The sequence below is a fragment of the Heloderma suspectum genome, chromosome 3, assembly GCF_057233095.1.
Source record: "Heloderma suspectum isolate Gila_16-S chromosome 3, 16-S_ref, whole genome shotgun sequence".
In the NCBI taxonomy this organism is placed as follows: domain Eukaryota; kingdom Metazoa; phylum Chordata; class Lepidosauria; order Squamata; family Helodermatidae; genus Heloderma; species Heloderma suspectum.
In genome coordinates this window covers 113,366,446-113,394,201 of record NC_139460.1, presented here as the reverse complement: position 1 = coordinate 113,394,201, position 27,756 = coordinate 113,366,446, and the positions used below count along the sequence as shown (strand labels likewise).

General features: G+C 41.2%; 1 protein-coding gene across 3 annotated transcripts in view; it reads left to right on the top strand.

The window, feature by feature from the left end:
• SHROOM2 (shroom family member 2) overlaps positions 1–23,556 on the top strand; it is a 180,284-nt gene extending 156,728 nt beyond the window's left edge. For 2 of the 3 annotated variants that reach the window (XM_084844226.1, XM_084844224.1), the window contains 6 exons: positions 621–698; positions 3,136–3,897; positions 9,738–10,289; positions 15,126–15,294; positions 18,664–18,936; positions 20,746–23,555. In XM_084844226.1, coding sequence (XP_084700352.1) covers positions 621–698; positions 3,136–3,897; positions 9,738–10,289; positions 15,126–15,294; positions 18,664–18,936; positions 20,746–21,012 — 2,101 coding nt within the window. In that variant the 3' untranslated portion in view covers positions 21,013–23,555. Of the gene's footprint in view, positions 1–620; positions 699–3,135; positions 3,898–9,737; positions 10,290–15,125; positions 15,295–18,663; positions 18,937–20,745 lie in introns of all 3 variants that reach the window. The other variant, XM_084844225.1, reaches the window with a different exon arrangement.
• The last annotated feature ends 4,200 nt before the right edge of the window (positions 23,557–27,756 follow it).

The following is a 27,756-nucleotide window of genomic DNA, read 5'->3' as shown; positions in this document are numbered from 1 at the left end:
TAGAAGTGGTTGTAACTGGATACTATAGGATGTAATGGCAACCAGCATTAATGACAGTAATGATCTCAAAAGTAACTTCCATGTCTTAGCATCTCTTGTCTGAGTGTTGTAAAAATGTAGCTGACTCCAGGCTAGATCTATGTAGTTCAGCGTAGCATCTGGAGTTTATGTATCATGCATCCTGAAAAGGCATTTTTTCAAATGTGGGAATGATTTGTAGGAACCTAAGCTGTTTTAAAACAGTAATGGGAGAAACCTTGTCGAATATGTTTAGCTGACATGTTATAATGGCTTATTAATCTATGGACATCATTTTAGTTATTTCTGTTGCCCTGAACCAGTCTTTTTTCTAGTATAGTAATAGTAGTTCTGACATTATTTCAGTAAATACACATCTATATAATTTGCATCTAATTAATAATGGCAGATTTAAGTGAAATCATGGCTTTTTAGAATTTCCCAGGAAGATAGCCATTGGCTTCCACAGACTTAGGATTTTAACATCTGTGTTTAATGCATTAAATGAATCTAACTTTAAAAAATGTCTAATCTATTGCACTTGTTCTATCAGTAATCCCAGGACAAGCAGAATCCCTAAGACTCTTGCTTTTCTGTTTCAGCTTCTTTTCTAAACTCACAGTGTCTCTCCAGCCTCCTCTAATCAGAGAGCAAACCTGCCTTCTTTCTGGGTCTCAGAGGTACTTCTACTTGCTTTTTAGTTCTTGCAGAATGTTCAGCTGTATAATGGTTGTGTTCAGATGATCAAATCTCATTTCAATAAGCCAAGATATGTACAACCTTCATGCACATACACTCCGCCCCCCTTGCTCCTGCTTTGCTTTTCCCTTTGCATGAGCAAGCGAGCCAGGACGTCATCATTAACCATATATGGCTTCTCGTTATGTCCAAACTGGCAGTTATGGTTAATGGCTTCCAAACAAGCCAGATGCTGAAGCTAAATGTAAACCGTGGCTTCATATTCTGGTTTGTTTAGTAACCATTAACCATAGTTCTTTGGTTTGTACGTAAAACAAAGCTTTGGTTAATTGTGACTTCCTGGGTTGTTTCTCTGTTCATGCAAAGGGAGGAGCAAAGTGGTAGCATGTAGGCTACATGCAGGTTCATGAATCTTGTGCCTATCTCCGCTTATTAAGCCAAGATCTGATCATCCAAACTTGGCCAGTGTGCTGTGTGTGTTTTTCTTTCAATGGAGCCATTCAGTCCTTTAATGTTAAGACGCAACGTTTATTTTTCACATTCTTTAAAAACTTAAGTACTAAATAACAATAATTTAAAAAGACAGGAGAAGGGGAAACCACTCAAGTACTCTTATTAAAATGCTTTAGGAAGTGTTTATATAAAAACTGTTTAAGCCCTCGATAATTTAAATTACTAAATCCCTTTCTTCAGCTTTCTTAATTATAGATACATCATGGTTATTCTTGTACTCCTGCTTACTGCTTCATGTATTTCTCTTTTCATCTCCACTCGCCCTACATTTTGAGAAATCAGTTTATCCCAGTACTTTCCTTTACGTATCCAGTTGTTCTTACTGGCTTTTGTTCACATACACAGAAGTAGAACCCCAGGAATATCATGCACCTGCTTTTGGTATTTCTTTTAATGAAGCTTCGCTCGCACGCACACACACACACACACACACACACTTTATAAAGCAGAATACCCTATACAGAAGAATCCTTGAGAGATTCCTGTCTATTGTATTCCTGAAAGCCTACAAAGAAGGACATTCTTCCATTATTGAACTGATCTGATGATCAAAGCTGCACTATATGATGTGATTCAGTTGGAGCAACAACATTCAGAATTCAGTTTTCTGTTAATTTCAGCTTTCATTTCTATTTTTAATAAAGGTCTGTAGCCCTTACTGCTGCACAAATGCTTGCTCATGTGTTGGCAAAGTCTGCTGAACTCCCAGAAGAGAGAGGTGTGGCTGAATAAGATTTCCTCCAGTCAGGGGCTGTGGTTTTAGTGCTCTGTATTGCTCAGCCTTCCCCAGCCCTGTTTTGGATGACAACTCCTAGAATTCCTGACCATTCGTTCTAGTAAAAAGGAGAGTGGCAAGGAGCTATAGCTCCTTGCCCGTCTCCTTATTACTAGAACGAACTGTACAAAGGAGGACAGTTATTCAAATACGTTTGCTCAGTATTTTACATATACATTTATTTTAGTGCAGAGCACATGCGGGCTTGCTTATAATTAGCAGTAGATGAAATAGCAAAGGAAAGTTGTGTAGTGTACTTCCCGGAGCTTTTCAAGAAAAATCTTGGTACGAATATTTTAAGGATGTTTTGAACATAAAGCAAAATTTGGACATGAACCACTATCCAAAGATCAGTGGGAGGTGGGGCATTCACTTTAGTGTTGGGAAATATTCTTTTCATGAGTGGGCCAGACCCTATTTCCACAAAGCTCTTTGCATGTCCCAGAGTGCACCCCATTGTTACTAGATCAAGACTAATGTCTCATATTAGCCACAGTAGTATTCAGTTTAGGTCAGTGGGGCCTCAGTCTAATTTTTGCCATACCTTGTTATCTTCTTCTGCAAAATATTTTTCTTTATTCTCCCCTATCCACCCCTCTAGGCACCAGCAAATCTGGATTCTGTATTGATATTATAGTGTAGTTGTTTCATATCTCAAACTGTGATTTAACCTTGCCATCTGAATTCTTTCCTGATGATATAATGTAGTGTTTTTGTAGGAAAAAATGCAAGATTAGTTTGAATAATCCCTATATAATTGGATACAAGGTCCATTGTTTAATAAAAATCAAATAGCATGTACAAAATGTTATTCAAGTAACCAACTCCTTTAATTCACGCACAAAGAAAGCAATCATTCCACTTTTGTTAGATGTATATTGCCTCAAGGTTATGTCACTTTGCACAGCACTACATAACCTTAATCTACCCTAACAGTGTTGTTTGAGTCCTTCCATTTTATTAGAAATACTACACAAATTCCTTGCTGCTATTGTGTAAGTCATTTGTTGCTGCTTATAGGTAATACAATAAATAATGTTATCTTTGGCCTCTGAGGTGTCTGCTACACCTTCAGTGATGGTCAGGTGATGGGAAACAATACTGATTTTCCCCCTTGTCTTTTTTTCTAGGCCAGCTGATACAGGGTACCCAGAAGGCCGTCCTGAAGTACCCACAGCTCAGCAGGATTACAATTTAGGAAACAAATGGAAGGCATCTGCTAGGCCCTCACATACAGGGCTGACCACTGTTGCATCTCAAGGGAACCGAGGTAGATCTGGGACATTGCCCAGTGATTACAGGTATTCGCAGGAAAACGTAAGCGAGAGAAGCAAAGATTACAGTGTCCTGCCTCTTGCTATTTCTGAGCTACAAATACAAGATGAGAGCTACTTCTCTCCACCACCAAGCAAAGGAGAGGAAAGTCTGCCTGCAGAGCCAGCGCTGCTAAATAAGAAACATGGCCCTGTGCCTCAGCGGCCTCCCCCTCCCAAACGAGATAATAAATACAGGCGACAGGACCGTTGTTCAGCATCACTTGCCATTTCCTCAGAGTCTTTACTGACAGTACCCAACAGGCCAGTTCCGTCCCACTCTCCTACTGCTGCCAGCATAGTTGCGGTTAGCTCATCTCCTTCTCAGACTCCTGTAAAGGTTTCTGGAAAATTAATAAGCACCGAGCTGCCAGGGCCTCCACTGTCAGCATCCACAGAGAATGTTTATCAGCACTTAGAAGAAAAAACGTGTCTCCCATCTGAACCTGTGCTGTCTTCAACATATTGCTACAGTCTAAAACCTGACATGGAGACATCACGGTCCCCTTCACCACAGTTTGCTCCACAGAAGCTGACCGACAAACCTCCTGTGGCTGTTCAGGATGACAATCCCACAAGGTAATGTGGCATTACACAGATGATTAACGATGTGTCTTAATATTTAAGTTAAATTATTGGTTGTCCTCCCACAAGTCTGTCTAATAGTAAGCTTTCAAGCATGTTCTAGAAATGATGTGGCACAGTTTATGGGGTACTACCATTAGCCTCCTCGACTCCAACAAGGACCTCACTTGCATGACTCAGATCTAGACATTTTTCCCCTGCTGATTTCTTCCTATGCAATCTTGTTTGAACCCCAGTGTTCTAAATTCCTGAAGGAAAACTGAAAATGAACACTGGAGTTTCCACTTGGCTTGGAAATACCAGGTCAGCCTTCTCATTCATAAACACAATGCCTCGTAATTCATCTGAACATAAATCCCACACAATTTATTTATTTATTACATTTATATCCCGCCTTTTTTCCTCATTTAAGGAGCCCAAGGTGGCGTACATAATCCTCCTCTCCATTTTGTCCTCACAACAACAACCCTGTGAGGTGGGATGGGCTGAGAGTCTGTGACTGGCCCAAAGTCACCCTGTGAGCTTCCATGTCCGAGTGGGGACTAGAACCCAGGTGTCCCAGCTCCCAGTCCAGCACTCTCGCCACTACGCTTCACTGGCTCTCAGTGAATTGACTTAATTCATCCTTCAAATGGAGGTTTCAGCATAATATGCTTGGCTTTTAGAAAAGTTCCCCAATAATCTTTATTGGGACCAGTACCATTTAATTGATCTGTAATGATCTGGAGTCAATGGTGAGCAGTCACTTAGCTACTGAGTGTCAGCGAGACCAAATTATTCAGGATGGTGAAAACCCAAGTGGACTGTATAGAGTTCCAAAAACATGTTTCCAAAGTGGGGGTCAAACTAGACAAGATAACATTCACACAATTATCAAAAACATTAGTGGCTTTTTAAAATTACATAGCAGGCATGAGAGCCTCAGTCTGGCTCAGGACCATGTCAGGCAGAGGACAGGACGGTTAACCCTTTGCACCATACTGCAGTCCCAATTCCATGCCTACTGTTTGCTTTGGAAGAAAACCTTCCATTGGTGCTAACGGGAGCTTTTTTCCCCTGCAGTGTGTGAAGGGTTAAATTTCCCCCTCCGCCCTGCCAGGGCCCCAATCTGGATCAGCAACCCCCACACCTGCTATTTACTTTTTGAAAGTGTTTTATACAATTGCTAATTCCTTTATATAAAACTGTATTGTGGCCACATTTTGAATACTTTGCACAGTTCTAGTTGCCCATCTCGAAAACGATATACTATTGCTTGGGAAAACATGTGCAAATGAGCAACCAAAATAATCAGGGGTATGAGTACGTTTCCTATGAGGAAAAGTTAAAGCTTCTGGATCCTTTTTTTGTTTAGAAAAATAATAAGGGGAGAATGCAATGGGGTTTATAAAGTTATTATGGTATGGAGAGAATTTTTCTCCCTGTCTCATAATACTAGGACCTGGGCTCAGCCAAAGAAATTGATTGGCAGTAGATTTAGAAAAGTGATGGTCCTTTTCTCATGGTAGGGGCTGCTGGTTCAGATGGTTTTGAAGAAAGGTGCTAGACAGTTTCAAGAAGTATGTCAGTGACTCGTAACCTTGACAGCTAAATGGAGCACCCCAGTTCAGAGGCCGGTGTTGAGACACAAACAGTAGGGGAACACCATTGCCTTCTTGTCTCCTTGTGATCTTCCAAAGAGCATCTTGTGGACCACTGTTAAACCGGGCCAACTGGATACTGGGCTAGAATTATCCTTTGCTTGTACCAGCATAACGTTGTTATATTACTAAGACCTGAGGTTGAAAGTCTTTGTATATGTAAAATAGAAATTTAAATTAGAAGTACGTAATTTGTATTGGCTGCTTGCCTAAGTTTGGATCCAATGGTGGCCATCTGCCAGTGGAACAGAAATGGCTGGCAGAATGGATTTGCCTTCCCCCACTGCAGCTCCCTGCATGCCCCCAAATCTGCCCCAGAGAGTTGGGGGACCCTCCAGAGGAGATTGGAGGGTACCCAGGGAACTGCAGGAGGGAAGAGAGCAAGGGGAAATCCTGTTGCACAAGTGGAAGTCTGCTCATGCGACACTGGATTTAACATCTAGTGGCATTTATATGTATATTGAAGCATACCATGAATTTGTGAACATCCTACTGATAGTTTTGCTTAAATACTCTGTTTGAAACTATAGCTCCAGGATGGCAGCTAGAAATAATCCCAGTTATGACACTTTTACTGAAAGCAAACTTTTTTTCCCCCTTAGTGGTAAGCTGTAGCACAATCTTGTATTTTTGAACACTTAAAAGTTAACTAAGACTTTATTAACTAACTAAAAAAGCTAACAAAAATATATTGAGAATGTGTATTTAAAAGTTAGTGTGCAAAACTGATTTATTATCTACTAACAAAAATACACACATATTTTTTCCTCTGTGTACATTATATTGTGGTTTTCATGGGTCTGGGGTTGGCATGTATGTTGTCTTTTATGTTTTAAGGATATAGAAATTATTTATGGCAATATGTATTGCATTACACACATACACACAGTTCAGTATTATATTCATATCTGGTCATTTTTATTCTTGATCAGTGTTGGGAATATACCCTCACACTTTCATATAGTGTTTGAAAAATCTTAAACGTTTCATGAATGTGTGTATTATCCTCATTACTTAGACTGTTGCTATTACAAGATAAGATTGAATGTTGCATGTCTTTCCAAATCCAGTACTCTAGAATTGAATTTATCTTTAGCTGCCCTAAGGATGCATGGAAATAAGGAAAGAGCCATTTAAAAGAAATCAGTGGGTAGGTGTGGGAGCCATGGGGAGCCTAAAGAATGTAATCTATGTAAAAAGTCTAGACTTCAGGCTTTCTGATCAACAAGATTGTATGGTTCTGTGTTTATTTAAGCAGCATCAAATGTTTCTTCATTTATCAGTGCGGTTTTAAACCAGTCTTCCCCAACCTGATGCTCTCTAGATGTTTTGGACTACAATTGCAGCTAGCATGGCAAATCGTCAGGGATGGTGGAAATCATCGTTCCAAACATCTGGAGGGCACCAGGTTGGGGAAGGTTGTTTTAAGCACAATGACCAATAAGTCACATGGCAACTTGTGGGCATTTTGGCATGTGTGCAGTGTCGCTAATACTATGTAGGTTTGTTTCTGTGGAAGAGCTCCCTAATAATAATACAGTGTTGAAAGCTATATATGTGTGTGATTAAACAGTTCGAACATTTGAGACACAATTACTTTTGTATTCATTGAAGGAGTAGGTTCTAAATGTGAATGAAATAAAATTGCACAATACTATCCTAATACTCAGAGTGTCCTGTAACGTTTTGAATGCCTTTGAGCACACAATAGAATTAATTGTGTGCATCTCCCATGTGTCCACATCACTGAAATCCTAGGGCAGCCTTTCCCAACCTGGTGCCCTCCAGATGTTTTGGACTTCAATTCCCATCAGGCCCAAGCAGCATGATCAATGGTAAGGAATGCTGGGATTGTAGTCCAAAATATTTGGAGGGCATGAGGTTGGGGGAAGGCTACCCTACAATTTCAGTGACATGGACACATGGGAGATGCACACAGTTCTATTTAAATAGCATTCATGTTTATCCAGTCACAAATACGTGATTATCCAAGTGTTTGTTCCCAAGCCAGACTCCTATCGTTTCTATTCTCAGGCCCAGTTATTCATTTCTCTGGTTGGTACCATTCTTACAGTGCAAGTGTAACGGTACAGTTTGGGAGTTATTCTGATGCAAGGGCAAAGACTACCATCAGCCTTATCAAAATAGTCAGCAGAGCAATCCTGAGTCCCAGATCTAGCTTGCTGGAAGTTAGGATGAGGCAGAGGTGTACCACTGCTCTGCCCCCGTGGAGGCCTCTGCTACACCCATGGAGAGCTCTGCAGGTATAGCTGTGCCCCCAGCAATGTTCCTGTGGGCAGTAGCTAACAGAAGGTCCTGAAACAGGATCCACCAGATCCAAAGCTCTGCCCACCCACTCCTCTTGAGGGGGCTTATCCTCGCCTATGCCAGCCTGGAGCTGGTGTAGGAATTTTTCCTTCCATTATAATCACGGGGGGGGGGGGGGGTTAAAAACCCACACCAGCCAGAAAAAAATAAAACCATCACCCCTTCTGTTCTGGCCAATGCAACCTGGCAAAACTTTGGATGACGTGGTAAACCCACTGTTTCAGTGCTCCCTCCCCCATCCCCTCTTCCGCACTTTGGATTGCACTGTAATTCTGCATTCTGTTGTTAGTGATATCTCTATCATACCAACAGGAACATCACTGTACATCAGAGCCCATTTGTCTAGAATTCATTGAGTCATGAATTTCTATGCAATTGCATTGTCGGGATTGAACTGATCAGTATCCTTTGTGCCAGTGGGATTCAGAACAACAATCTGGTGTTTCTCTTGCCCCCTATTTACACCATTCTTCTTATAGTGGGTTTCATTGGAATCCATCCCAGGATGCAACCCCTGTGCAACACACACACACACACAGAGCACACTGCAGGACTGGGCTGTAAGCCATACCAAGGCTATGATGCTAGGTATGCCTGCATCAGCAGAGTGCCATAGAAATCAGTGGAATTAGGCCAGTGTGCTTAGGAACATAGCCAGCCCAACAGAACTATGACTTTCTTTTGCCAGCATGAGCCCTCTGTATGGGTAAAAACAGGTCAAGAGTGGAAGTATTGCTGCAGAGTGCTTAGAAACATAGCTTATTTTCAATTGCCACCTTTATACAATACGTGAATATCCCAAATGTGTTCCATATTGACATTCACATGTAAATGTTGACAATTCCATATTAATTTTTTTTCGCCCTACACCTGTAAATTCTGACAATCACATTTAAGTGAGCATCAAGATTCAACAGTGTGTCTTTGAGTTTTCAGACATTCGCAAAATACGTTTGGAATTGACAAGATCACATGTCAGGAATTTATTGTAACATCTATGTTAGTAAGCCAACAAAGGTACTTTATTTGGATTAAATATTCCAAATCTGTAAGTGTAAAGAAGTGAATTTACTGAATGGTATGCAATTTATTGCTGTACATGCATCATTGTCATGCAAAGACAGGTGCTAGTTATTAAGGGATAAGTGTAACATAAATCACAAATGTGTCTCATGAGCACTACCGTGCTGTACCAGCATTGGGCAGAATTTAACAGGCTTTCTGATCATAAAGATATGCACTGATAATATGGCACACTAAGTGGTCTGCACTAATATAGCTACAGCAACATTATGCATGTGCCAAATGGAATGTGTCTGTAATGCTGTTTGTAAGCTGTAAATCCATTTATAAATAGCTGCTACCTTATATCAACTGTGCCATCATCTGTCATCATATGTGGTGTAAGTTGTTCTCAAAGCACTGATGTTTATAAACGATAGAAATCTCACTAAGGCCACAGTCTTAAGCACACTTATTTGGAAGGAAGCCCCACTGAACAAAGTGGGACTTACTTCCCAGTCCCACTTTGTGGGATATGTGGGATCAGTCAGCACAATTGTGCTTGCTGTTTTCTTCCGCTTATTAAAAATAAAACGGAAGAGATCGCTGTTATATTTGAAATCTCATAGCCACCCTGTGCTTTGTCCAGCTTGCAACCTGAATACTTTTGGCTAGAGTCCTGTGGCAATAAAGTGTATTTAAGATAAATCAATAAAGTATGAAGGGTAAAACTCTGTATTGTTCAGTTCTTACATTCATAAATAGGTCTTAGATAATAAACATACAGTTTCATTAATATACTCCATTTTTATATATTAAATCAAAGTGCCGTTTTTAGCGTTAATGTTGTTCTCTTTTCTTAAGAATTGAAAGAGTGATGGATAACAACACAACAGTAAAGATGGTTCCTATCAAGATTGTACATTCTGAGAGTCACGCAGAGAAGGAAAGTAGGCAGAATCTTGTGAGCACAATAGAGCCCCCTGCCTTACCGAGTGGCTTGGAGAAAGACCAGATTAAGACACTTAGCACTTCTGAACAGTCCTACTCGCGTTTCTGTGCGTACACAAGGCAAGGTGTGGAGTCAGAGCCTGAGAACAAAACCAGACTGCCATTTTTGCAACCTGTTGAAGCACATGGGAACAGCACAAAGGACATTGATGTTTCCGCCCATGCAGTTAGTTACATGAGAGCCAAAGAAAAGACCATCGAAGACTGGAAGTCAGAAGAGTTAGCCAGAGAGATAGTGGGCAAGGATAAATCGCTGGCAGATATCTTGGACCCAAATGTGAAAATAAAAACTACAATGGACCTGATGGTGGGAATCTTCCCAAAAGATGAACATCTCTTAGAAGAAGCTCAACAACGCAGAAGGCTTCTTTTAAAAGTTCCTTCACCAAAAATGTCAGAGGACAAGTGAGTAGATATTTCTTAACCACAAACAACTGGTGTTCTCCTTTCCTTTGTCCAAAGTGTACATAATGTGAACATTTCTTGTGTACATTAAAATATCTTTTAGTTTTTTCTATTAAGGAGGAGGGAGTTTTATAATAAACATGCATACCAAGTTGGATACTGAGATAGTCCAACCCTGTTTTTACTAGCTACATACCTCTGGTAAGCCACAGGCAGTGGATGAATTTTCAGAGTCGTCCTCCATTGTTGTCACCAGTATTTCACATTCAGGGTATATGAAACCTCCATGCTTCAGAACATGGAGGTTTCATTTAGGTATTATGACTCTTAGCTGTTAATAGACTTACCCTCTGTGACAGGATTCGCACAATCATAGAGGGAAAATAAGCCATTGTGGCTTATTTTCGTTCCAGGCGCATGCAGGTCACGAGTCACCTAATTAGCATAATTACCCTCGAGGGGCATGGGTTGTTGTGATATCCAAACCCGGCGAGGGTGGGTGGCTGGCGTGGTTTACAAACCACCCTGGAACCCATGGCTTGTTCTAGAGTTTCAGGGTGGTTTGTAAACCACCCCAGCCAGCCACCCTCTCTTCAGACATCTTGACAACCCGCACCAGGTAAGGGTCATTATGCTCTTTAGGCAGCTCGCAACTGGCACGCACACAAAGGGAAAATAAGTCACCATGGCTTATTTTCTCTCCTTGATCATGCAACCCACCATCCCCACTCTCTCTCACCCACACACATACACGCACACACCACTTGTTATGCAGCACATACTCATGTGGAAGTGTTTGTTTACTTACTCATGGTCTAATCCCGCCCATATTTACTTAGAAGGAAGTCCCCTTGAGTTCATTGACTCCCATTTGCATGTCTGTAGGATTGCAGCCTAAGTAACTAATGACATTGATATACCATCTTTCTGTCAATGCAGTCATGGTGATTTGCAATTTAAAACAATGGCATACGATTTAATAGATACAATACTGAAAGAAAAAAGGAATGGAGGGAAGAGGAAGATAAGCAAGTTTAGGTGCCGCACCCTACAGGATGTTAAATAAATGTTATAATGACAAGGTGGAATGGCCATGGAGGGAGACAGACCTGGAAGGGAAGGAGCTAAGTGCCAGTTGGTTCCAGCCAAGCTGATGGAGTGCGCCTTGCTGTCTCACATCTGCCTCAGGGCAGACAGGTATAATGAAGAAATAATGAAGAGCCACAGTTTAACCAGAAGTTGCATGGTACAAAATGTGTACAGAATAGAAAACAAAAACAGTAGGTAAAATAAGCAACATTAATATTCAAAGAGCAAAAGTAATGTGGCTTACTTGATCTGCTTCTGACAATTCACTCATAATATAGTCCAAAGGTGTGGAGAGACTACATTAGAGCCAAGACATAAGAGATCATTTCATCCATGATAAACTTAAGTTTTGTGTGCCAGGAACCTCAGGAAAGCAACCCATTCCAACCCATTCTGCTCAGATCAGCCTTCCCAAACATGGTGCCCTCCAGATCTTTTGGCCGACAACTGCTAGCATTCCTGAGCATTGACCGTGCTGGCTGGTTTGATGGCAGTTGAAGTCCCAAACTTCTGGAGGGCACCAAGCTGGGGAAGGCTGCCATAGGGCGCAGTCCTATGGGGATAGTTGGTCACCTCTGAACTCAGAGGTGACTGACTATCCAATGCAGGGCAGGCAGAGCACGGAGGGGATCTTCACCACCACGCTCCAGCCGCCCTGCGTTTGCAGCTAGATGGCTGATTTCGGCTGTTTAGCCGGAGCAGTTCAGAGCGAGGGCAGGGGAACTGTTTGTCTATGCCAGACAGTGCATAGGAAGCATCATACCCTACCTGCCCCAGGAATGCCCCCTTTCCCCCCAGTCCGTGCAACTCTTCCAAGCATGGAGACGGGGATGAACCGCACCACCTACAAGGTGGCAGGGGAGGGGGCAGGGAGGCGGTTTTGTGGGAAGCAGCCTCAGAGCACTGGCTATGTCTAGAGGCTATAGGATTGCACCCTTCAATACTTAAGTCTTGGGCTTATTCATTATTGTGGCTGAGCTGTGGACCTGCATTTTCTGAGGCTGCTTTTTCCTCATAGAGTATATAAGTGAAAAATGTTTTATTTGAATTGATCTGGAACAGCCATGTAAGGAAGCTTATGTAGTGGCAGATAGCTAAGTGTGGATGCTGTTTTTAATAGTTATTTTTCTGAAGCTGCTAAGAATCAAGTATTCTGAACTTAAACTCTGTCCTGAAAAATCTACATGGATGCCTATTTATAATCTAAACATTTTTCGTGTGTGTGATGTTTGTGACAATAATTAGAAAAGCACGTCCGTGGAAGTAAATATTATGTGGGTGGGAACTAGGCCACTTGCTGTCAGCCTTAACTGAAGTGTGTAAATATGGGGACGTCAGCAACTGGGCTTGAATTCAGTTGTGGCAGAGTCAGCCTCAAGAATGGCAACCCAAGCAGAAAACTATGGTTGGTTTTACTGCTTAGGACAGGGGTGGGGAACCTCAGGCTGGGGGCCAAATTTAGGCCGGGGGCCATCCCACCTTCTGGGATGGCAGTCTGGCCCTCCAGGGAGTCTCAGAAGACCCCACCCCCTTCTCCTTTCCTGAAACCGCTGATGGTTTTGTGGTTTCCGGCTTTTTGTGTTTTTTCCCCATTCTAAAAGGTTGAAATGCCTTTCCTAAAGCGTATTTACTGGCAGTAACACCTTTAAGCTACAATATGCTGGGCAGGGGGGGCGGTGTTTTTGTATTTCTTATCCACCTCTTTGGCCCTGCCCAACACTGGAATGTGGCTCCTAAGAACTTCTCCAAAGTTGAATTCAGCCCTTGAGCTGAAAGAGTTTGTCCACCCCTGGCTTAGGACAACCCCAGTATGAACAAGCTTTAGTCTACAAAATCACTTCCATGCATTTGGCATTAGCAGTAGCAATGTGGTGCTCCAAACAAGTACTGATTTAAATGAAACTAAATATGAGCAGATTGATATCTTTGTGTTATGTAATTTTGTCATTAAAACCCACCAGCAAAATGGACCAGCGTGTTTCTGAGCAATCTCATAGAGACAGTCAGACTAAGAGCAAATTAACGTGTGTGTGTGTGTGTGTGTGTGAGAGAGAGAGATGCGGGAATGTATGCTTGAAGATTGGTGTGTGTGTATGTATATCAGTTGTGGAAAATTTTGCTCTGAGTGGTTTACCGCAAGTACAAATAGCACGATCAGCTGGATGGAGGAAAGAAATCCATGTCACTGATCGCACCAGTTGTTGTTGAGAACCACTTGGCAGCATTGGCTTTGTCATATGGAAAACACAGGAATTAATACATTTTCCAATAACTACCAGTGAATTAAGTTTATACCCTGCTTTATAATCTCACCGGGAAGTCACAAAGCTTGTGTAAAAAACTTCCTATAGCATTTTTTTAACGTTAGTGGGCATTCTCATATTCTCAGCAATACTTTAATTGTTGTAATGTTGTAAAATTCACTTTGATACGTTTCTACAGTTTTGGGGAACTAGGAAAGAAGCATCTGAAATTGAAAGCACACTACTAAGAATTAATTGGAGATGGGAAATAACAATGCCATTGTTGTCTCTCAGACATGTTCTGCTTTAACAATGCCCCACATTTTTTTTTTTTAAAACCTTGATATATACAGAAAAGGCAACACTAAGATTTAATTTCCAACCAAGTGGTTGTTAAATTGTTGCTGCTTCTTACCAAAAGAGGAAGGGTCTGTATCTCCTTCCTGCTCACCTCATGGCTCAGGTATAACCCTTCTGAAGGGCTGAAACCAGGCAACCTGGTGACTACTTATGGTAGATTCTGCTGAGTTTCTTCAAATCTTTTCTCAGACTCTGATGATTCTTGGTGTGCTGTTCTAAACATTTTACTCTGGGGAAAAGTCAGCCACTTTCAGAAGGTAGACAGCAAACTAAATTCATCCAAACTTATGCTGCAATCCTATGTATACATACTAGGGCGTAAGGCTGAGTGGACTCAATGTGGCTTACGTCCAAGCAAACATGCATGGTATCAGGCTCTAAGGGCACAATCCAATGCATATTTAGACAGAAAGAAGTCCTACAATTCCCAGCATTCCCCAGCCAGCATGGCTGGCTAGGGAATGCTGGGAATTGTAGGACTTCTTTCTATCTAAACATTCATAGGATTGCACCCTAAGTTAGCCAGTGCTGCAGTTCTGCTTAGTGTCAAACAACTGCTAGCTTTTCTGGTTTTTATTATATGTCTTCCCTGTCCTTTTTTAAAATACCAGTGAAGTATTCTAGAGAAGGTTGTATTTAATAATAAGTTGTTAAGTGAAGGTTGTATTTAGTAATAGGATCTTTTAAGTATTAGAGCTGTAGATAATGAAACACAAGCCGCTGTTTTTTTCACTAAAAGGTGTGCTTATGGGATTATATACTCAAGGCTAATGAAAGCCCCAAAGAGGTTTAAACATTACCTTCCTACCACTGCCCATATAATCAAGGATAGGGCATGGAAGTCTAAATACTGACTGAGAACGTCAATTAAGGGGCAAAATGGAAATCAGCACCTTCAGGCAATCATTTTGTCAAATTCTTTTAATTGCCTGTCTCTGTAGCTTGGGTCTGAGAGTGCCAAATGGTATTGTTATGTTATGCAAGACATTAGACCCTGTCATGTTTCCATAGCTGCGGATCTTTCTCTTAACCCTACAATTTACTTGCTGCAAACAGTATTCCAAAACAATTGCTGTCTTCCTATCAGCCTGCGAATGTCAGGAAGTGGATTAAAAGTGGGTATCGTTTTTTAATCTTTGCTTAGGAAGGAGGAGCAGCCTCTGCCTCTGGCCATGCCCCTGACAACCAATTCTACTTACTATAGCACGTCTGCACCCAAGGCAGAACTGCTGATTAAAATGAAGGACCTGCAGCAGCAGCAAAGTGAGGAGGACTCTGAGGATGAGCTTGACCATGATTTGTCTGAGAAGAAGGTAAGCTTGGATTTATTTATTTTTTTAAAGGATTATCTACTGTGGGAGCAGTGGAGCCAGTGCTCACAAGGATGCAGCGCTGGCTCTTTTTAATTAGCAGGGACGCTGACGTCGCCCGCTATGCCCTACGCCTCTTGGATTTCCCTGCTTCCTCTGAGCTTAGCTGCGATCCTCCTCGCAGCAAGGGGGTGAGGTGAGAATGGATTTTCCCAGTAGGGGGATGAGGGGAGTGAAGGGAGGATGGATTTTCCTGGTAGGGGGATGAGGGGAGTGAGGGGAGGATGGATTTTCCCAATAGGGGTGTGCGGGGACTGAGGGGAGGATGGATTTTCCCAGTTTTCCCCCTGTTGTAATGCAAACTATTTTGGGATGGCCTGGTCAGGGGAAGGGAGTTGGAGGGACATATCTACATAATCAAGATAAAGAGTTTGCTGTCTCAGGATTCTGTCTGATATTGGTATGTACAAGCCACTCTATGACGTTTCTGCCACTTACTTCACTACAAATTACTGCATTTCGTTGTGAACTTGGCTTGTCCAGTATAAAACCCAGTGCTGTTACGTGATCATTTATTGTAGGATATGAGAGGGCCCCTGATCTTACCAACTCCCTTCTGTATTTGGGGAGGGACCGGAGTTCAGTGGCGAAGCACATACCTTGCATACAGAAGGTCCCAGGTTCAGGTTCTGAAGGTCCCAGGTTTAGTCTCGGAGGTGTCTGATTTAAAGGACATGATGTGAAAGACCTCTGCCCAAGACCCTAGAAAGCCACTACCAGTCAGAAAAGATAATACTGGTTCCAGATGGATGAATATTCTGACCTGGCATAAGACCACTTCTTCAGCTGCTATAGGGACGTATGAACAAATACAAAATTATTGTTACCATAGTTTGACTGATTTGTGTAAACTAAACCTTATTTAGGGCAAAAAGTCAAGTTTTGGCAACCAGGACTGTGGCTGTCCCATCCTCTGATAAAGAGGAACCTGGAAATATGCCACATCTCACTTTTGTGCAGTTTCTTCAACAATGGCCAAGTGATCTGAGGTGCTGGGTAGACGTTGCTGCAGTACTGTGCAGTACCTTCCATTAGATAATCCCTCATGTCTGGGATCGGCATCTCCCCACCCAGATGGTTGTGTCATTCAGATGTAGCCCCCTACCACATGGGATCGCCTTCTGGAAAAGCAGTTACCAGTTCTAGGTGGATGTGGCTGGGTCTAATGGGCACCTGAGTAAGACAGAACTATGTGTCATCTGCTGTTCAAAACCTTAAGAGTCAGCAGCGAAACCAAAAAAACTGGTTTAGGTATTTTGTCCATACAGATAAGTCAATTGCTTTTACTAACTTGCTACTAACTAGCTGAGGTAGGGATCACAGCCTTTCCTGGCAAGAAAATATATGAGATCTTCACACTAGCTGATGCTCAGCCTCATTAAAGTATCAGATGTCTCTGCTCTGGAACCTCTGCTTTTATTCTTCATTTCAAGTGTGTGTGTGTGTGTGTGTACACGCGCACATAAGGGAGGGAGAGGGAGAGACAGATGTAGAAACCAAACAATGTTCTTACTTGTAGGAGCCAGAGGCATTAGGGTTGCTACCCAGTTATGGAATGTCCTCCTAAGGGACATTAAACTCCCCCTATCCCTGATGACTGATGGTGGGTAGTGAAAGCATTTTTATTCTACCTGGCTTTTAATGAGGTTTAGTTTAGTTTAATACATTTATGTATTGCTTCACACAACCAAAAGGAGTCCCGAAGCGATTTACAAAGAAATCATTTTTTTAAAAAAACAAACACCAAATACAATATGCAATATAATATTAATTAAAAACATACACATTTACAAAAGTTTCATTTGTAAAATCTAAAAGATCACCTAAAGGACACAAACTATCTCCATGCAGTACAGAAATGAACAACAAAAATGCCCGCTAAAGCCAAGCCATTAAACCATCTAAATGCCTGGGGAAAGAGAAGTAGCTTTACCTGGTGCCTTAAAGGCGACAAAATTGATGCCAGGCAAGCTTTCCTGGGGGAGAGCATTACATAACCAAGGGCTACCACAGAAAAGGCCTATTCTCTCATCGCCATCCTCTGAACATCTCTCGGAGGGGGCATGGAGAGCAGATGTTCCTAATTAAGACACACACATAACATACACTTAATTCTAATTTGAGATAGAAGGGTTTTACACTGCACTTCCTTGGTTTTAATGCTTTGTTTAAATTGGCTTCGTGATATTTTGTTCATATTTTGTAGACCGCTTTGGGGGATCTTCGTTAAGGCCAAAAAGCAGTATAGAAATGTTTTTATTTTAAAATAATTGACTCCTCCACTTTTGCAAATCTATTCAGTAGTGCCTTACTACTGAATAATACTGAATACTGAACAACTTACTACTGGAATTTTTTGGGTTCCCAAATAACCCCCAAACCGGATTAACCTGAGTAAAATAACTCAAAAGAGAAGCCTGCATATATAACCAGTGCAGTCTGAATTAATCTCTTATTAAGTTCCAATGGCAAAAAAACTATTTAATATACAAAGTAGTTCATGTTACATCAAATCATTCTTCATGAAACTACAGTCTTGTGTGCGTTTTTCTTTTGTTTTGCTGAAATAGATTAACACAGCTATACTTCTGGAATCTGTTGCTATAATTAATATATGCAAGAGATGTAAATAATGCTACAAAATCAGAGCAACTGTCCCTCCTCAGAGCTGTTTGAAGACCTTGCTTCCCAGCCTCTCTATCTTCTTCAGATGGAAGTTGTCTCTTTACCTCTATCCTTCCTTAATTACTCAAGAATGAGAGGCCAGGTTCCACACACATTCCTGCTCCAAACACCTTTCCCAAACTTGTACCTGTAGCCAGCTCAATGAGAGAGCATTCACAGCCCCTTGCCATTCAAACGAAACTTTTTTGAGCTTAAAGACATTTCTCTGTCTAAATAGAATATTTTGAATATGTTGAGGGGCAAAAAAAGGTCTGGGACGGTTCAGTTATCCTGTGGATGCATTATTCTGTGGAATGCTCTCCCCAGTGAGGTCCGCCTGGTGCCAACTTTGTCAACTTTTCGGTTCCAGGTTAAGACTCTCCTCTGCTTTCAGGTGTTGACAGCATATGATGGGGCATTTTAGCTTTTTTATTTTATCAAGTCCTGGTAGTTTTGCTAATTGTTTTCAACTTGTTTTCAAACTGTTTTAAGTTCTTGAATGTTAAAAGTTTTATATTATGTTTTATCATGCTGTGAACTTCCCAGAGAGCTTTGGCTACTGTGAAGTATAGAAATGTAATAAATGTAATGAAATTGTACCTAATAAAGTGAGCTTCCCTTCCTGGAGTTTTTCTTTTCTTTTCTTAGCAAGAGCTTATAGATAGCATAAGTCGAAAGCTCCAGGTGCTCCGAGAAGCTCGAGAGACTCTCCTGGAAGACATTCAAGCCAACAATCTGCTTGGAGATGAAGTGGAAGCCGTTGTAAAAGAGGTCTGCAAACCCAATGAGTTTGACAAGTTCCGGATGTTTATTGGGGACCTCGACAAAGTGGTCAACCTCCTGCTGTCACTGTCTGGTCGGCTGGCCCGGGTAGAAAATGCATTAAACAACTTGGATGAAAATGCCTCGCCTGAAGAGCGGGTAAGGCAACATGTTGGGTTACTGTTGTATTTAAGGAGTCCCTGCCTGACTTTGCCCTCTTGATTGCAAGTCGATTTCCTCAATGATATGGTTGACCGTAAGCTTTCAAAAGTGCAAGGAGAGCCTCCAAAAGAAGAAAATTAGCCTAAGGAGGAAAAGAAACATGGCAGGGAGAGAATGGAGAGTCAAAGATCATGAATGACATAAACAGACAATCTGAGATATGGGAGTGCTTCCAGTGATCATTTTAAAATGTTCCATCAGCATAGTGAATATCATGAGATTCTGGAAGTTGCCGTGCAATTTGCCTGAGAGGCACTTAGATTTTTCTAGCACTTTTCCTTTTAAATAAGTAGTGGGCAACTTCTGGTGGTCCAGGGAAGCTATTCCCCTCTCCCCAGAACCCACTCCGGGCTGCATACCTGAACCTTCCAGGGGCCTCACCTCTGCCGCAGCTGAAATTGTTGCTGCAGAAGGAGCGCACACCCACACCCCGGTCACACGCCGGCACATTTTTCCTTTAAAAAAAGACATGCCCCTGGTTTTAAAGTAAAACTGTGCTCCCTGGGGCTTCAACAGCAAATTCAGCAGCAGGGGCCTCACAAACGGGCCACAGCATGTCTATGATGCCCACCTGTTTTAAACAATTAAATCAGAATTTTCATCAGGTGGCTCAAGTTACTGGAACTTAAAACTAAAAGCATATATTGCTATATAGCTCCTAAAACTGGTTCTGTTTCGTTTCCTGTTGCCTTTCCATGATCTGTGTTTTTATCCCATGAATGTCCTTTTCCAATCCTTTCTTTTCTCATGATTTCCTTTAATTTTCTGTTGCTGCCCTTCCCATTTTTTGCCTCTTGCCCATTAAGTTAAATATAATGGGTTAGAACCAGATTTAGGCACATGCAAATGGGCTGGCAGAAGCCGTTTTCCCTGCCTCCTCCTTCCCAAGGCATCCCCACCAGCCCTAGACAGAGAGCCAAGGGATCCTGTTAAATGGGGTTAGCTGTGGTGCAGCGGAGAGGGAGGGATTTCTGAAAATCAGTAGGAGGCACCTTCCGTGAGAGGAGCCCTTCCATTCATGGAAGGCAGATCCTGAATCCAACCCAATTTAATTATTTGAGCTTTATAAACCCATAAAGATGTTGGACATCCTTTCTGTGGTTGTCCTGAGATCCATAACGTTAGCACAAGAAATGTGCTTGCGCAGCAGAGCTTTAAGCAAGCAGCATTGACAGGAAATGAATCATTTCTCTAGGCCTGGATGAGGAGGGAAGAGGAGGGAGTTCCCCCTCCCACAAACATTGGGCATAAGCCAGCCAAAGTGAAACATTTTGAAGTCCTATTTATTTCACTGGAAGAGTTAACCACATGCAGGTTGAAACTAATAAAATGTAAAAAAAATTGGTATGATTCTTTTCATGTGATGGTATCTCTGTAATCTTTCAGATATTCCTATCTGAAGTTTTAAAGGAAAACCTCTTCTACCTTTATGAATGGCATTGCTCTCAGTGGGTTGCATCAAATAATGTACATCTGCCAGCAGAGCAACATCTCCTAGCAGAACAGATTATCCCCCCCCACACACAAAACAATCCTGCACGCACACACCCAAATCTGCTCCAGAGAGTAGTAGATTGAGGGGGGACCAAATTGCATGAATGTTCATGTAACATTGGATTACCCCAACGAGTATGTTTATTAACAACTTTCATCATAACTGGGTAGCAGTGAGATGAGGTTGACTTAGCTGCAAACTTGCAAATTATACCTTAAGTGATGGAATGGCGTTGCTCCCTTCCCTTCCAGCGGATCCTGGTAGAGAAGCAGAAGCTGCTCACACAACAGCACGAAGATGCAAAGGAGCTGAAGGAAAACCTGGATCGAAGGGAACGCATTGTCTTCGACATTTTGGCAAATTACCTGAGTGATGAAAACCTTGCAGATTATGAGCACTTTGTCAAAATGAAGTCAGCGCTCATAATAGAGCAGCGAGAGTTGGAGGACAAAATCAAACTTGGGGAGGAGCAACTCAAGTGTCTGACCGACAGCCTCCAACCTGAAAGGCCCAAATGACACTTGCCCAAGGACATGGAAACTAGGATGAGTTGGACAGCATTTACTCATATGCAACTCCTCTGGTCACTAGGAGGAGCCACTCAAAAGAAACAACAATAAGTCATAATAGCAATAATGTTGGGTTTTTGTTTTTAGGTGGGTTTATTTCCATTACTAGAAACATCTTAAAGCCTCTTTGGCTTTCTTTTATCACACAGCCTTTAGTCACCTCTGCAGACATTAGATTCTGTGCTTCAGATTCAGTATATTAAGGAATCTGCTGCCGTTTTGCATGAGTACATTTTTAATAAATATGTGGCTTCTGTTGTCTTCATGTTCATATAGACTGCAATGGATCCCCCCAAAAGCAACATTTGATTTTTAGGAACATTTGGAGAGAAAAAAAATACAGCCATATCAAACAGACAAAACACTTTTATTCCAGTTATCTATCCAGCATTGTATTCAGATTGGTGAGATAGAATGGTATTTTCAAATTTGCACATTTATATGCTTTTTTGAAGAAAAGTTGCATAAGATCTGCTTTTCCAACGCTTACGTCAACACTGTTTGGACAAGTAGACCTTTTAACAGCCTATAATAAAACTACTTCCAAACACGCTAGGCAATTCTGTGTTTGTATGGCAACATAATTTTTAACGTCTTAGTGGAACAGAAATGACCAAGTTACTTTTTATGTGAAGGTAAGCATGGGGATTTTTAGCCAGCCTTTCAGTAATAGTGGGGCTGGGGAAAGAAGGCAGCACAAGGGCAAATGTTGCATTTAGCTCAACTCTGTTGCATGAGCGAAGTAACTAAGCGCCTTACTCTAATTTGCGCAAGTCTGTGATACAAGGCAGTGCTAGTGTTACATTATACTAGGTGCCAGGAATTCAATGTGTCACACTTTAGATTAGTAGATGATTCTGTATATCTTTAATTTGCTCAGAGCTCGTTTGCTTTTACGCATGTCATGTCCTTGATGCCAAGGACTGCTGTTTGTCCAACTTTTACTCCACAAGAAACATAATTTCCTTTCTTTACTAAAGTACTTTGGAATTATTCACAGGTGCATGCCTCTTACATTTGTGTGTGTTTCCATGTTCATATTAACAAATATCCCTGTAATAATGGGACCTTATTTTCCCGCTCAGTGTCACAAGGAGTGAAATATTGACACTGCCATCTTTAAAACAACAACACCTGGATATCTCTAAAAAGTCCCATTAAATTGTCATTTACTTCACAAGAACGATGTGATAATAAATGCTAGTGACCTAATCTGCACATAAGTTGTGTTCCCTTGTATTAATGTACATTTCTGATGGATAAAGGGAAATCTTAAGTTTTCTGTACAGGCTCTTTTTAAGTTATACTGAAAAAATGATTTATTCAGCACTTAAATATTGAAACATCCTGCCATAGTACTTTCTCTTTGAGAAATGAAACTAATTTAAACATTACAGAAAGAAAGAACTTTCTCCTGATACTTACCATTCAATTTGAGTGTAAACAAAATAATTTCTTTCATCATCATTCAGGGGAATACAAAAAAAAAAGATAAGAAAGTGTTGGCTGTACAAGGTCTTGGCATAATCACTTCTGCATAATTAAGTATTTCACAAGCAGACTTACAGTGCAATCCTATGCATGTCCACTCAGTAGCAATCCCTATTGAGTTCAATGGGACTAACTCCCAGGTACGTACATAGAAAATTGCAGCCTTAAACCCTGGATGAGGCATTCTCCCCCCGTGCTAGCTAATTCACACACCGTAGGCTAACTCCTCCACTGGCCTACATCAGTGTAATTCCTTTTCAAGCCTAGTTGTACTAAGTGGTCCCAGGTTTTTCAACCATTCAGAAGATCTCTGACAAATTTTCACTATCAGCACATGCTGCTATGATTCTAACTGATATTTCATTGTGTTGGAATCCTTTTTCTGTTCCTTACATATAGCCAAGCTAAAATAAACTATGACTTCAGTCGGGTGTAAGCTTTTACCTATGACTTCTTCTTTTTTTCAAAAGACTATTGTAGTGATTCTGATCATGTATGTGAACTCCTAATGTGACTTCAGTATGTATACAGTACTTTCAATCATATAATTCTTATGGAAATTGATGTATAAATACATATTATCCTTTTCATAATGTGATATTTAATCACCATCTTCAGCTTGCCTGCCCCACCTCTCTTTCTCTCTCTTTTAAACTTGTTTTGTTGGCAGGGTCTCTGGAATGGACCAGAAGACGGATTCTCCCTGCTGCTGTATATAATTCTATAAATAGTTGCTTTGTAAGAGAGAGAATCTGGTGCTAATTGTCTTGCCTTTGGCACCCGTAGGTGAAGGATAATGTTTTCACCTTATGGGTTATTGCAATTTTTAGATCTTTTTGTATAGTAAAAATATCTTTCAGATTTTTCTGCTGTTGCTCTTGATGAGTTTGCAACCCTGAGTCAAAAAACAAATAGAGATTTCTCACTTGCTTAAATACTTATCTACTGATAAACCATCTTGCTTGACCAAGGGAAATAAATTGAATATTGTATTTCAGTGTATTGACTGAGTAATTTGTTAATTTTCATCTATTATGAATATCAACACCTACATAATGTTCATCTGTGCATAATCTGAATTTTTCTTTCACAGAGAAGAATGTCCATGTTACTTTGGTGATGGACTATGATTTGGGTGTCGTAACATATTTACCAGTTCAGATCTATTTAAATTTACAATCCAGACCAAATTCAACTTCCACACTAGAATGAGAGATACAAAGCCACTTGGAGAAGGTTCTTTTTCCTATGTGTGATCTAGTGTCGAAATTACCTATCTAAAATTATTTCTAGGTCCCTTAAGGTTGGAACTTGCTCAAAATTATTAACTATTCTTGACACTCTATTAGGAGAAGATAACTGGAACTTACAACAAAATGCTGCATTGTGGAGTGCTTCTGTTCAGGTTTCCTGCCACTTCCATTTCATTCTCTCATTCCCTTGTTTTTCCATTCCCGTCCCCCGTCCCCCGTAGCAGTCGGTCAGCATTCTGTGTCCACTGAGGCTGCTCAGTGCTCATTAAGCTGTTTGCGGGGCGGGGTTCTCCCTTGATTCCCCCCCCAAACTGTTTTGTACTTCTGCAAACATCTGGATTCCCCCCCAAGCAAGCTGATACCCATCTCTTTTGTGTGGGTTGTGCCATTAGCACACAGAGAAGTGTGTGTGTGTGTGTGTGTGTGTGTCAGTTACCAAGGTGTTCTGGCAGAGAGACTAAACACCTGCAGATTATGATGAACAAAGACAGCAATAACATTATTTACCATTACAGTCTGGTGTGCGCAGAGTTTTTAGAAAACTAAAATAATTGATCCTGAAACCACTCCTGAAAACTCCTTTTGCACTAGGATTACTAAATTTGGGGAAGTTTCTGTTGAATATAAAAGGAAAACAAATAGCTCATTAAGGAATGGCGAATTAGATGGCAAAAGCTACACTGTGTTCATACATTTGAGATTTTTGCAGCAATCATCATAGTGATATAGCATCTAAAGAAAAATGGGGGTGAGCAATAAAAGCATAACGTTGCATCAGTAGACTAAAACCAGAATTGCGAAGTTTTAAAAGGTATGAGAAAAGAAAAAAAGGTATTCGCTGGGTATCCAAAACATGTAAGAATTGGTGCCAGGAAATTCTAAAGGCAAGGAAGGCACTACAACCAAAAAGGCCCTCAACCAGTAAGTCACAGGCCTAACCTCTGAAGGTGGTACACTAAAAATGACTTCATTCCATATCATTCTGTCTATGATTGTTGCTTTGTCATGGTATGGGCCTCAAAAGTGCCTTATAAGATAATAAGAACAAGTACAGATAAGATAATAAGAAAAATACAACTGGGCCATGTGATTATATGACACTATCCATGTATGTAGCAATTTACAAACACTAAGAAGATAGGTCCTTGCTGCAAGGGGCTTACAATTTAGAAACAAACACAAGAGAGGTAACAGAGGAAAAGGCATAATTGTTTAACTTAATGAATTATTAATAGGTAAGGTGCCAGGGGGGCGGGGGGCAGCATGAAAGGAGAAGCCACTGCAGCTTCTACAGCAGGTTCCTTGTTGACTTCTTGATGACACAAACTCAACCATCACCTCCCTTTGCACCTCTTTCCAAGCATGCTGGGACTGAACTGAATCTACCAGGCATGAAGAAGCCACCACTGATCCCTTTTTCTGAGGAAGTGGCTGAAGCATAGCTTGTCCTCTCCCAAGACAGCTCCATGTTTGCAGAACGGAAGCCAATCTGTTCCGGATGCTTTTCCTTTCCCAACCCAGAGATGGGAAGGGAGACGCCAGTATCATAGGCAGGATGCCTGTGTACACCAGTTGCTGGGGAACATGGGCAGGAGAGTGCTGTTGCACTCATGTCCTGCTTGTGGGTCTCCTGTGGGCAGCAAGTTTGTTTGTTTGTTTGCTTGTTTATATTTCTAATATTTCTGTGTGAACACAGCGCTGGACTAGATGGACCCTTGATCTGATCCTGCATGGCTCTTCTTAGGTTCTTCAGATTAATCCCACCCACATGGATTGAAAGCACTTTGAGAGTGTTTTCTAACCCTGCCCCTGCTGCCAGTGTACCCCCAGCTGGCTGCACATTCAGTGCCCATGTGAAGGGACCATATGCATGTTCTAACGTATAAGGATCCATATGAGGGAGAATCCTGATAGGCCCAGGATTCCCCCTCATGGTGAGGAACCCTGCACACATACACTGATTATGGCCACCAAATGCATGGCATGTGTGGGAGTGGCTGGGGATGCATGTCAGCAGCAGGGGTGGCTGATCCCTCATGTGCTTTTCATGCCATAGAATCACAGAATCATAGAATAGTAGGGTTGGAAGGGGCCTACAAGGCCATCGAGTCCAACCCCCTGCTCAATGCCATGAACCACCCTAATGAAATGGCCTCTGTTCATTTCCCCCATCATGAAGTCAACTCCTGGGCTGTGGAGGGGACAAATATCCAGAAGAGAGTGCTGCTTTCTGTTTCCTGCTCTGAAAGCTGAATTGTTGGCATATTGCTGTCTCTTGCCAAAATTACTTCTAAGCATTCTCTCCCTTTGACACGTTGTAAGTATAATTGTGAGGAAGCTGGAGAACGTTAGCAACTGTCAACTACTATATATACCTGCCCAGCCCCTAAGATCATCTTTAGAGATCCTTCTCCAGATGTCCCCACCAAACAAGGTGAGGCGGGTGGCTACTAAGGAGAGAGCCTGTTCAGTGGTGGCACCCTACTTGTGCAATGCCTTTCCCAGAGAGTCTTGCCTGGACCTACTTTGTGGTCTTCTCAGCACCAGGTGAAGTCCTCATTCTCCCAAGCATTTTAGTCCTTCCTTTTTGGTTGTTAATTTTGTTACTGTATTTTAAATCCACTGCTGCTGGTTTTTACCTTGGTTTTATATTGACGTTTTAAACTTGTAAAAGTTTTGTTTTGTTTGTTTTACCGTGCTGTATTTTATGAGTTTAATTGTTGTGAACTGCCCAGAGAGCTACGGGACAGTATAAAAATGTAATAAACAAACTGTTATATGCACTAGTAGTTTAAAGACCTGTAAAATTGAATAGGAAGGTATACTGGAGAGAAGCTCTAGCCCTTTTGAACTAGTTAAGGAGATTTATTCCATCAGGTGTACATGAACAAGCTCCCCAAGCCATGCATAACTCAAATGCACATAGCTAATATTTCAAATGTGAATGTATCTGCCATGTATATGCATTTTCTGTAATGGATTATAAATGGCACTTGCTATTTAAGAATGGAAAATATCATTGCTCTTGTACCCTATAATGTGTGAATCAGCCCTAGATGTAGTTTTATATCACAGGTTTTGAAGTTCTACATAAATGAACACGGGTGCTTACACCTTTTAAGAGTTTGCACATAGGTGTGGGTTACTGCCATTTTTAGGAAATATCATTAAAGCTTGAAGAATTTTGTGCCAATTGTTAATGATTAGCTGCCTCATTATATTTATGTTGATTTAGTGGAAGAGTGACAAGGAAGCAGTAGGTACTTGATCTGACACATGCGTTTTATGTGAACTGAAACCGATCTGCACACATTCTTCTCCAGACTCTCTATTCAGTTTCTACAATGTATTTTCATCTTGGTGATTCTGCTTCAAATCTTCAGGCAACTGGTACATCCATAGCAGTAAGTCTGTCTTCATTTTCACCAAACTAAGGAGGAGCCACTTTGCCCATTAATTTCCTAAGCTGTAAAATCATAGGCATATTGCTTATATATATATATATATATATAGGCAGGCAACAAACGTGTCCAAATGGAAGTTATGAATCCCACAATGGAACAACTGAATCTGTATCATGTACATAGCATGAATAAGTGTAGGGACAAATAAATAAGCCCAAATATCAGAACAATTTGAGTATGATTGGCTTATTTAATGGGCTTAAATATGTGCAACCTTCAGATGAAGTGTTAATGTGGTCACATGAACTAACTATCATATATACAACTCTCCCATGTATGTATAATGATGAATACCACAAAGTTTTCGTAGTTCATTGGGTGCATGCTGGAAGTTTGTGCTCGTGGCAGCTTCAGAAGTTACCTGGAAACACACACACACACACACACAACGAACAGGTGACATCCATCTCTCCATTCTTCCAGTTACTGTATACAAGCTGAGTATTCTTTCCCCTCACATTATTCACACATCTTCTTTTTTGGTG